Source organism: Otolemur garnettii, unplaced genomic scaffold, assembly GCF_000181295.1.
Source record: "Otolemur garnettii isolate 467f Iridium unplaced genomic scaffold, OtoGar3 scaffold00113, whole genome shotgun sequence".
In the NCBI taxonomy this organism is placed as follows: domain Eukaryota; kingdom Metazoa; phylum Chordata; class Mammalia; order Primates; family Galagidae; genus Otolemur; species Otolemur garnettii.
The window spans coordinates 2,917,077-2,929,057 of NW_003852508.1; the positions used below are offsets into that span (position 1 = coordinate 2,917,077).

At 43.1% G+C, this 11,981-nt stretch overlaps 1 protein-coding gene across 1 annotated transcript in view; it reads left to right on the forward strand.

Moving 5' to 3' along the window:
• LOC100947271 (serine/threonine-protein kinase Sgk3) overlaps positions 1 to 11,981 on the forward strand; it is a 146,575-nt gene that overhangs the window by 57,543 nt on the left and 77,051 nt on the right. Inside the window, exon 2 of the mRNA XM_023517559.1 lies at positions 10,842 to 11,058. Within this exon, the coding sequence (XP_023373327.1) occupies positions 10,981 to 11,058 (78 nt within the window). The 5' untranslated portion in view covers positions 10,842 to 10,980. The remainder of the gene's footprint in view (positions 1 to 10,841; positions 11,059 to 11,981) is intronic.

Genomic DNA, 11,981 nt, shown 5'->3' on the forward strand with positions numbered 1-11,981 from the left:
AGCCGCTTGAGCCACAGGCGCCGAGCCTTTTTCTTTTTTTTTTTTTAAGACAAGGTCTTGCTCTGGCACCCAGGCTGGAGTGCAGTGGTGTGATCATAACTCACAGCAATCTCAAACTCTAGAACTGAAGTGATCCATCTGTCCTGGCCTCCTCAGTAGCTAGCACTACAGGTGTGTCTGCCACACCACACACAACTAATTTTTTTTTTTAATTTTGTGTAGAGATAGGGTCCTGCTATGTTACCATGCTGGTCTTGAAATGCTGGCTTCAAGTGATCCTCCCTCCTTGCCATGCCACAGTGCTGGGATTGTAAGCATGACCCACCCAGGCTGCCATTTTAAATTTTTTTTTAAAGGACTAATTTTTTCGAGCAGTTTTAGATTCATAGCCAAATTAAGAGCAAAGTACAGAGTTTTCCCACATAACTGTCTCCAAACACATACAGGCTTCCCACTGTCAGCATCTGCCCCCTAGAGTGTTACATTTGTTATAGTTGACGACCCTTTGTTAACACATCATAATCACTCAAAGTCCATAGTTTACATTAGGATTCTCTCTCGGTGTTGTACATTCCATGGGTTTGGATAATGAAATGCATCTACCATTATAGTACCATACGGAGTATTTTCACTGCCTTAAAAATTTGTTGCCTGTTCATCCCTTTGTCCTGCCTTGGTCTCTCCCTGACACTCCCAACACCCAAACCTCTGGAAGCTACCAATCTTTTTACCATTTCCAGAATGTTATATAGTTGGGCTCATACAGTATATGGCCTTTTTAGATTGGCCTTTTTCATGTAGTACATGCACTTACATGTCTTTTTTTTATATAGTGTCTTTTTTTTTTAAGAGACAGAGTCTCACTTTGTCACCCTTGGTAGAGTGCTGTGGTGTCACAGCTCACAGCAACCTCCAGCTCTTAGGCTTAGGGGATTCTCTTGCCTCAGACCCCCAAGTAGCTGGGATCACAGGCACCCGCCACAATGCCCAGTTATTTTTGTTGTTGTTGCTGTGCAGTTTGGCCGGGGCTGGGTTTGAACCCGTCACCCTTGGTATACGGGGCCGGCGCCCTACTCAGTGAGCCACAGGTGCTGCCCAGGTTTCTCGTGTCTTTTTATGGCTTGGTAGCTTCTCCCTCCTTTCCTCCCAGCAAAGGAGAAAAATAGTAGACAGTGCTCTCAAAATCAAAATTCCCACTTTTGAGCATAGCTCATTTCTTTTAATGCTGAAGATCATTTCATTGTCAAGATGTACTACAGTTTATTAATCTATTCACCTACAGAAGGAGATTGTTTTTGGTTGCTTCCAGGTTTTGGCAATTTTGAATAAAATTGCTATAAATGTCCCTGTGCAGGTTTTTGTGTGGACATAGGTTTTTAACTCCCTTGGGTAAGTACTGAGGAGAGTGATTGCTGGACTGAGTGGTTCAGAGTATGTTAGTTTTGTAAGAAACCAGGAACTGCCTTCCAGAGTAGCATTTAGCGTTCCCACAAGTAGAGAATGAGAGTTCCTGCTGTTCCGTATCCCCCTTATAACACTTACAGGCCTAATTCTTTCCTTCCTTCCAGGCTTGTTCTTATTTCTCTGACTGCTGTATTACTTAGGAGTGGATGTTCTTACCTTCTTATCTGGGTAGGGTTCACCAGTCAGTGTCAAACAGACTTTATGATGTGTAAAGGAAATGAGTTCCAGAAACTGTGCTTATTTTTTTAGAGTTAAAAGAATCTTTGATGTTTTTATTAAAAAAAAATCCTTTTGGCTGCCCTGGAAAAAAGATGGACAAGATCCAGGACAATAATTAGCCTAAGGTGGACAAAAAGATGGACACAATGATGAAGGGAAAAAAGCTTTAAGGTCCATCTGTTTTAACCAGTATTTGAAACAACAAAAGTCTAACCTAAGAATTTGGGGAAGTTTTCTGTCCTGGAGTTTCACCCATACTGTTACTTTTTACAGCTCCCAATGAAAAAAGATTTAAGTATATGAATGCTTTTTTAAAAGAGATTAACTTTGCTTCCTTTTCTAAAATTCATATCCTTGATAGCACCCTTTCTTGTGTACTCTTTATGTCATGATTTATTGGTTGTTGTGATGGAGCAACACTGAGCCTACTCTGTACCAAGTCTCATTGAGATAGATGTTTACATGTGGTGTTTCAAGAAAGGGAAGGCAGGGGCCACTGCTGACTTAGTGTCGCACAGACTTAGATCCCTCCTGCTGGCAGAATCAGAAATCTGCTTTTCCTGTGCGTGGCCTTCTGTCTATAACCTTATCAACTGTTGGATACCAGGTGCTGTCTTCTCTTCATTTTTGATTTGCAGAGATGATTTAGAAGTGGACACATGCAACAGTAGCAAAAGAAATCAAGGGACAGGGTGTGTGAGCTAGACTTAAGACAGAGTGCTGTCACCCACAGTTATGTGGCCATATGGAAGTAGCTGAAGTCTACATTTCTTCTTCAGCTTCTTAGGGGTAGCTGTCAGGATTCATGGATGTGAGACGTGAGGTTAGTTTCTCAGCCTCAGCACTGGTGACGTTTTGGGTCAGATGATTTTTTGTTGCAGAGAGTCCTGTGCATTGTAGGTGCTTAGTGTCATCCCTCACTCCCCAAGTGGTGACACCCAAACAGTCTCCAGACATTGCCAAATATCCTCTATGGGCAAAGTTGCCTCCAGATGAGAATCATATTTATATAATAGTATTTACTAGCAGTTATATTACCCCTGTAAATTCCCTGTCCCTCCTAAGACTCGGCTGTTCTCTGAAAGTCATGCTGCCACCTGAGCCATTTTTGTCTATCTTATTGGACGTGTCTGAGTTGATTCATGAGCTGGATAGTAAGGTTAGACCTTCCATTTTGGGTGAGTAGCTCCTGAACTTCATCTCCTTGAAGCCATGTGATCTAGCCCCAGGCAAGCCAGCTGCCCTTGAGGACCAATCTGTAAGGTTATTTTCTAGTTCTCCAGGAGAGTGAAGGCAGACCCTTTCCCTGTCCCTCGTCAGTAGCATCATAATAGCTCACTACAACCTCAAATTCCTGGTTTCCAGTGATCTTCTTGTCTCATCTCCTGAGTCCTTTCCTGGGGCTACAGCAGTGCATCCCCATGTGCAGCAAATTTTTTAACTTTTTGTAAAAATGGGTTCTTGCTCTTGCTCAGCCTGGTCTTGAACTCTTGAGCTCAAATCAGGAGCTTGAATCCTCTGCCTCAGCCCACCAGGCTGCTACGATTACAGGCATGAACTACCATACCTGGCCTAAGAATTCTGATTTTTATTCCCACACGAACAGCTTAGCTTTTCTTTCTTAGTTATGGGATTTTATATCAGTCCCCTTCTTATTTTGTTTTATTCGGCTGCCTGTCCAGAGGATAATTTTTCAGAATTTCAATTTATAAAATAAAAACTGAATTCTCAGGCGGCCCCATTCAGTAGGTAGGGCACCAGCCCCATATACCAAGGGTGGCAGGTTCAAATCTGGCCCCGGGTAGCTAAAACAGCAATAAGAATTGCAACAAAAAAATAGCCGGGCGTTGTGGTGGGCACCTGTAGTCCCAGCTGCTGAGGAGGGTTCTTCACTGGTTCCCAGAGGACTGTATGGCACGTCCTGTGGAGGCATTGTGGCATACTTAGTAGAAGCCTGGAAGTCAAATCTTGACCTTGCACCTTGGGCTGGTTACTTTGTCTTTTCTTACTTCAGTTGTTCCTCAGTTTTTCTTCAGTAGGACTGTTGAGAGGAGCAACCAGCTTAACACATGTAAAGTACAGTCTGGCTTGTGATAACTTTAGCCACCGAATATTAAATATTAGGTTGCCAATTTGATGTGGCTTGAAGGAAAGGAACATCTTTCTTAGGGAGAGGCAGTGTGGTACAGCAAACCAGCACTTGCAGATTTTAGTTGGACAGATTTGGATTTGAATAGTAACTCTGTTGCTTGTTAGTTGGATATTAACTTGGGCAAGTGATTTAACCTCTCTGTTTTCATTCACAGCAGCACCTTCATTTCCAACATATGATTTTGTCTCTTCTTCACAGAGACAGTTGAGTGTGATATTTTTTCATATTTTTTAATGTGTGATATTTTTTCAAACTTACGCTTCCATACCTGCCTGGCTTTATTTTTAGCTAAGCTTAACACAGGTGACAGTCTGTGGCTGTCTCCCTTCCCAGTGCTCTCTTGGTGGACCTGCACACACACACAGCATCACACTTAATAAATTTGTAAGCTGCTTGTCAGTCTTCCCTATTGGTTAAGTTCTTTGAGGTTAGGATATTCTCTGTTTTTATTGCCTAGTGCATGATGAGTGCTCAGTATTTGTTGAAGGAAATGAAAATTAATTCAAAACAAATTGATATATTTTAAATATGATTTATTGGTAACCTATATAGTACTAGATCTTCTATACTTTTTTTTTGTTTGTTTTTAAGACACGGTCTTGTTCTGTTGCCCCGGTTGGAGTTCAGTGGCCTCATTACTACTTACTGCAATCTTGAAGTCCTGAGTTCAGGCAATCCTTCTGCTTCAGCCTCTTCAGTAGCTGTAACTACAGGCCTGTACCACTGTGGATGGCTGATTTATTTTTATTTTTATTTTTTGTAGATATGGAGTCTTACTCTTGTTCAGGCTGATCTCCAGCTCCTGGCTTCAAATGATCCTCCTGCCCTGGTCTCCCAGAATGCTAGGATTACCAGTGTGAGCCATCATGCCTGCCTAGTCTTTATAATTGTCTTGAATCGTTAAAGCACTTTAGGAAGTCAGTGTTACTAACTCCGTTTTCTAGATAAGGAAACTAGGGATCAGATCATTTAAATTTGTTCAAGGATACCTGGTAGAGAATTGTAGCGTTTCCTCCCAAAAGAATTGTAGTCACAAGAGATGGGACTGCCTGACAGGGGCTATGACTTTAGAGAGGAACACAGCAGCTCCCAATCCATAGCCTGCTGTTTCTGACGTGGGCCTGTTCACTCATACTTGGGCCACCTGGCAGTCCCCACTGTCAGGAGGTTACCATGTTGGTCCTGAACTTAGCACAGACACCATTGCTACAGTACACCATAGCCCAGAACTCCTGGGCTCAAGTAATCCTCCCACCTTAGCCTCCGGAGTAGCTAGGACTGCAGGTGTGTGCCACTGTACGCAGCCTAGTCTTGTTTTTACTGTACTGAGTGAAATGCTGCTGTCTGTACATGCACAGTTTTGTGATTCAGTAATTCAGATAATATTCTGTTCATATTGGGGAATGCTTATCACACAGCCTCTTGATTTTCCATAGGCAGGCATCTAATCTCTATGTGGGCCTAGTAGTAAGCCAGGAACCAAATGGACAATAGTTATGGCAAACCTTCAGGGGTCTACAACTCTTACTCTTTTCTTGGTGCTTGTCAGAGCTCATCAGAGCTTCCTTCACTTGTTCCTGTCTGCCATGGCATTTCTAGTACTGTCAGGTGTGCTAAGGCACAGGCTCAAGAGTTAGGGCTGCTTTCATTGATGTAAAACAGGGGTCCTCAAACGTTTTAAACAGGGGGCCAGTTCACTGTCCCTCAGGACGTTAGAGGGCCGGACTGCGGGCCCTGGGATGAGTTGGCTGCTAAGCAGGACAGGCAGCAGTGGCAAAAACACCCGGTGGGCCAGATAAATGTCCTCGGCGGGCCGTAGTTTGAGGACATCTACTGTAGAACCTTCTCTTGGAACAGGCTTCATTTAAAATTGTCAGCATTATAGGTTACCAGTAAATGGGTCAGACTGGCATTCCAAATATGAAGCTCACCAGTTGTTTTGCCTCCTCAGTGGATATGATCCAAGGTGTAGTAATTTCTCTCTCCTGAGATGTGGTACCCTATCCCAGACCAGAACCCTAGAAAACGTTAAAGTGGCAGATTCCTGAATTCCAGTGGCTTTTTGCTCCCATCCTCTGATTTGTTGTGTGTCTAGCATAGGTGTCCCAGGTACTTGCTAACGTTTTATTCATCAAGTCCATTTAAGATAATGCCATCACTATGATGGACCAGTGGGGTGACCTGTGGGCTAACAGGATGATTAAGGTCCCTCCAAGACTGTGTTATGACAATGCAGACATAGCCCTTAGGTAAAACAATGAAGGTATACTGCTGTTTCTGCCATTTCATGGCAAACTGCATTTCATGGTTCTTTCTGATGGTGATAGAAAAGAAAGCATTTACCAGGTCAATAGTCATATATCAGATACCGGGTTATGCTAATTTTCCCCAGGAAAGTACATCACATTTAGAATCATAACTTGTAATTGGTATTGCATCTGATTAAAATTGTAGTAATCAGGGCTGGGCGTGATGGCTGGGTGTAATCCTAGCACTCTGGGAGGCCGAGGTGGGTGGATTGCCTGAGCTCAGGAGTTCCAGACCAACCTGAGCAGGAGCAAGACCCCATCTCTAAAAACAGCCTGGCCTTGTGGAGGGTGCTGATAGTCCCAACTACTTGGGAAGTTGAGGCAAGAGGATTGGTTGAGCCCAAGAGTTTGAGGTTGCTCCAAGCTATGATGCCACAGCACTCTACCTAGGGTGACAAAGTAAGAAACACCGTCTCATTAAAAAAAGAAAAAAATTGTGATCATCCATAGTCATATTTTAGGATCTTTCCAGCATTGGTCAGGGTAAATGGGCAAGTTAAATGGGGCTAGAGTAGGATTTAACACCCCTGCATCCTTTAAATTTTTGATAGCAATACTGATTTCTGACTTTCTCCCAGGGATGTGATATAATTTGGGGTTACTTCTTACTGGGGGGAGGGGAGAGGAGACTGTTCCAGGGATTTTTCGTGGCCCTTTTTCCTATCATTGCTTTTATGACATAGGACAGGGAACCAGTGTAGGCATTTGATCAGATACTAAGTATATCTATTTCCACAAAAATTCTAGGACTAGGGAAATAAGCACAAATTGAGCCTGTGGTCCCGTTGGACCCACTATGAGACACTAGGGCTGACTTTATATCTTCCCTTATCCCTGGAAGTCCCACTCTGACTGGAAGACCATGTCTTGGTCCCCAGTGATGTGTCAGTTTAGAGCTGGTATCCAGTGACCCTTAGAAGGATTATAAATTTCCCTTTCTGCAATGGACAGTCACCCTTGGGAGTTGATGCAGGTCTCTTTTGGAAAGGATCTGGAGAAAGGTCAACAATATACACTTATGGCTGTTTACTTATTTATTTATTTATTTTGCAGTTTTGGCTGGGGCCAGGCGCGAACCCACCACTCCCAGTATATAGGGCTGGTGCCCTACTCCTTTGAGCCACAGGTGCTACCCTATTTTATTTTTTTGAGACAGAGTCTCACTGTGTTGCCCTCTATAGAGTGCTGTGGTGTCACACCTCACAGCAACCTCAAACTCTTGGGCTTAAGCCATTCTCTTGTCTCAGCCTCCCAAGTAGCTGGGACTATGGGTGCCTACCCCAATGCCCAGCTATCTTTTGGTTGTAGTTCTCATTGTTGTTTGGCAGGCCCTGGGCTGGGCTCGAATCCCGCCAGCTCCAGTGTATGTGGCTAGCGCCCTAGCCAGTGGAGTTACAGGCACCAAACCACTTACGGCTGTTTAAAGGGTCATAATAATCTTATATTTAGTCCTTTTTGGTTTGAATGTACTCCTATATGTGCTCCCCAGACTCTTGCTGGTAAAAATTGTTGACATTGTGCAAATGTTTTTGTATAGATATAGTCTTCTCCCAGAGAGGGCTTTCTAGGCTCTTTTGGGTTAGATGGCAATAAAGGGGGTGGGAGTAGTTAGTGAAGAGGACTGACATTCACTTGTGAAACAACGTGAAAGGGTTTTATTGGTGGTAGGGACGTTGGGAAGGTGGGTCTCCTCAGTGTGGTGTAGGTAGCTGCTTTCAGTAGGGGAAGCTTATTTGAATTTGGGGTTCAACGTTCTTAGTCTTGCCTGTGTCTTCCCACATGCCCACATCTGTGATTTGGCATTATTCTCCTTTTCAGCCCATACCCTGTGTTAGCACAAGAGACTCTGCAGAGTTGGGTGTTTAATTGGCTCTGCAGCCCTTATCGTCAAACCCCAGGCTTGATCCTTAGTCCTATCAGCTCAGCAACTATTAAGATATAAAGCATTCTTTTTTTTTTTTATTTTTTAAAAGCACTCTATTAAATACCTGTAGATTTTCCACCCATATTTTTGGAAATCCACAGTTTTCTGTTTGTCACTTGGTTTGTGCACATTCTCAAGGACAGCCAGAAGCAACTGCAGTCCATGTTTTCACCAGCTGCTTGGACTTTGAGCACCCTGCCCTCTACCTGCATTCCATCCTGAGACACCGTGCACAGAAGGTGGTTTTGAGTGATCATGATGTCACTGTGTGCCATCCCCTCCCTCCACAGGAAGGTTGTCAGGGCACATACCAAATATGCATCTCATTTTTGAGCCTGTTCTCTGGGGTCATTCTTGGTGTCAGTTAACTGCATCAGTCACATGGCACACTCAGAAGTAATTGAAGTGAATCACACAAAGAACTGTTTACTAAGATAGTGTGGGAAGGGTTATAGGAACCAGCAAGGCGTGATGAAGCACTCTTACTAACCGTCAGGAAACTGCACCGAGGACTTCAGCTGCAGCTGTGGGAGGGGTTGCCTGGTAGGAACTGTGCCCTTAGGCAGAGAAAACACTGGTGTTGGAAAGAGACCAGGGAGAGTACCTTAGCATCTTGCTCCTCCTACCCTCTGGTCTGCTAGTCCCTGGCATTGGCTAAACTCAGCCAGAAGCCAAGGGCAAAGAGGTGGCCTGCCTTGATGTGTAGTCCATAGAGATCAGCTTCTGGGCATGCAGCAGGGCAGAAAAGAGTGAATCTGGAAGCATCAGTGGAGATTATCTAACTCTGTTGCCTCCCTGGAGCCTCTGGCCTAGGTTTGAGTGCATACCTTGGGTGGAGGCTTCTACACTTTACTGCCTGTTGTACCTGTGCTCTTAGACATCCCCTGGGCACCTTGTACGAAACAGCTTGTCCTGCCTACAGCTCTTCCTCTTTTTTATTCCTGATGCTGCTTACTATCTTAATGTTTCTTCCAGAGGGAAGAGGCCTGATGTTTTCCTGGAGTGCTGTTCCTGTGTGCTGTGGCCCAACAGGCATAGACAGATATTCAAGCTCATACATAATAAAGTACCAGTGGGTCCTACTCCCTTCTGAGTTCCACACCTCTCAAGGGAGAGGTGTATAAAATGTAGCTCATAACCTTTACCCTCTCTGTGACAGTGAAGAAGGATGGGCTAAAGTGGGTTCTACCTGCTCTCATGCGAAAGCTGTGACAGGGGCCATGGATGGGTAGGTAGGGCCCTAGTGGGTGCTGCCCTGGTCTAATGGGGCCAAAGTGGCTGCTGCTGTGGGTTCTGTATCTGGTATAGACAGATGCCGCATACTGCATTTAGGGGAGAGTCAGTTGGGTATTTATATTTTCTAACCAGGAATTCAGCTACATATAAATTCTTCATTAATGCATTTGTAGCAGCAAACCCAGCAAGGTCAATTTTAAATCATCTCAAAGGGAAGTACCCTTAAATCAGTTAAAACTCATTATACCTGAATAAAGTTATGAGCTGACATTTACAGTGGTCAGATCTCTTAGAGCAGTAGTTCTCAACCTTCTTAATGCCACGACTATTTAATATGGTTCCTCATGTTGTGATGAGCCCCCAACCATAAAATTATTTCTGTTGCTACTTCATAACTGTAATTTTGCTATTGTTGTAAATCATAATGTTAATATCTGACATGCAAAATATATTTTCATTGTTACAAAGGGGTCGCGACCCACAGGTTGAGAACCACTGTCTTAGAGTGATTTCCTGAAACAAATAATCAAGGAAAATTATCCAGGTAAAGTGATATTTTGAAAAGTATTGCTTTGTGTGTCATCAGAGAGTATGGGCTGCTCTGTGTAGCAGAGGTGATACCAGTGTGTCATCTCATACTCCTTGTTCAAGGGTGGGATGGTACTAACATACTGCATGTCTTCTGTGTGAAGATATACTGTAATGTCTTTAACCAAGTATTCAGTGTATAACAAACACCCTCAGGTAATAAAATGCAACATAGTATAGGACTAGGGCCAGACAGCCTGGGTTAAGATCTGTGTGTAAATTTGTGTAAACACAAACCTCTTTGTGTCTCAGTTACTTCATTTGTTGTTTTGTTCTTTGTGTGTGGGTGGTTTTTTTTTCTTTTTAAGACAGAGTATCACTCTGTTGCCATGGGTAAAGTGCCATAGCATCATAGCTCACAGCAACCTCGAACTCCTGGGTTCAAGTGATCATCTTGCCTCAACCTCCTGAGTAGCTGGGCCTATAGATGCCCACCTCTGGCTATTTTTAGAGACGGGGTCTCGCTCTTGCTCAGGCTGGTTTAGAACTCCTGAGCTCTAGCAGTCCACCTGCCTCAGCCTCCCAGAGTACTAGGATTACAGATGGGAGCCCAGCCTCAGTTGCTTCATTTGTAAAATGGATAAATAGTTACTATATGGGATTGTAATCTGAATTGTTCAGCATATGCCACAAGTCTGAAATATTTTAGTCCATCTAACTAGAGCTTTTTAGGTGAGAATTAGCCTGTAGTTCACATGAACTGTGGTATATAAGCCTACGAAATTTCCTAGTAGTAAGGAATATAGATGGGATGTAAATCTTTTGTTGTGGTTTAATGATAGGAACATAACAGAAACTGCATCTCTAATGTGGACTGAGACTTAGAAACAAGAGTTAAGTCCTGCTGGAATAAACATAAAATGGATTCTAGGCACAGGAATGACAAATCATAGTATTTTAAAAAATTGTTTTGCTAATCAGTTCTTTTTCTTTTCTTCTGTTGGTTAAGGTTACATGATGGAATTTGAACATTACTTCAAGAGGTTTTATATTTTGGATTAGTTAATTGGGTTTGTCATCTGCTGACTATTTCTTCGGACTCATTTTTTGGTGTCCTTTTGAAGCATTAAATTCAAAGAGATTATACCATGGACTACAAGGAAAGCTGCCCAAGTGTAAGCATTCCCAGCTCTGATGAACACAGAGAGAAAAAGAAGAGGTTCACTGTAAGTATGTAACACAAAGCATATGGGAAGAAATGAATATAGAGAATATTTTCGTTTCTGCTTTTCTTTTCTAACCTAGAACTCTCTCTCCCTTCCCCCATCTCCACATATCCAGATTTTACTTCTTTCAAATGATATTTCCTCTTTACAGTCTTCCCTGGCCACTGTGATGGAATAAATTTTCCTTTTTTAGTTTTGATTTTTGCCTTTTTATATATCCTCTTGTAGAATTCTTCTATATATCCTTAAACTTCATTTAATCTTTTCTTTTCCTCTTCTCTTCTGTTCTCCTTTTCTTTTCCTTTTCTTCTCCCCTCCTCTTCCCTCCCCTCCCTTTCCCTTCTCTTTTCTTTTCTTCAAGACAGAGTCTTACTTCCTCATCTAGGGTAGAGTGCTGTAGTATCATTGTAGCTTACAGCAACCTCAAACTCCTGGGTGCAAGTGATCCTCCTGCCTCAGCCTCCCTAAAGGTGTGCACTACAACATCCAGCTAGTTTTTCCTATTTTTAGTAGAGATGGGGTCTCACTCTTGCTTAGGCTAGTTTCCAACTTCTGAGCTCTAGCAGTCCACTTGCTTTGGCCTCCCAGAGTACTGGGATTACAGGTGTGAGCCACCATGCCCAGCTTGATTAATCCTCTTACCAGAAGATGAGCACGTGCATACACAGGTATCTTTACACATGCTTATAATTTTGTATGCACCATCAGGGGTTAATGCACTCTTGAAGTCACTGATCCCATGTCAAGAACACTTTACTGAAATTTTTGTAATATCTTCCTTATAACATTTTTTTCTTTTGGGGACAGAATCTCACTCAATTGCCCTGGGGTAGAGTGCCATGGTGTTACTGCTCACAGCAACCTCAAACACCTGGGCTCTAGCAATCTTCATGCCTTAGCCTCCTGAGTAGCTTGACTACAGG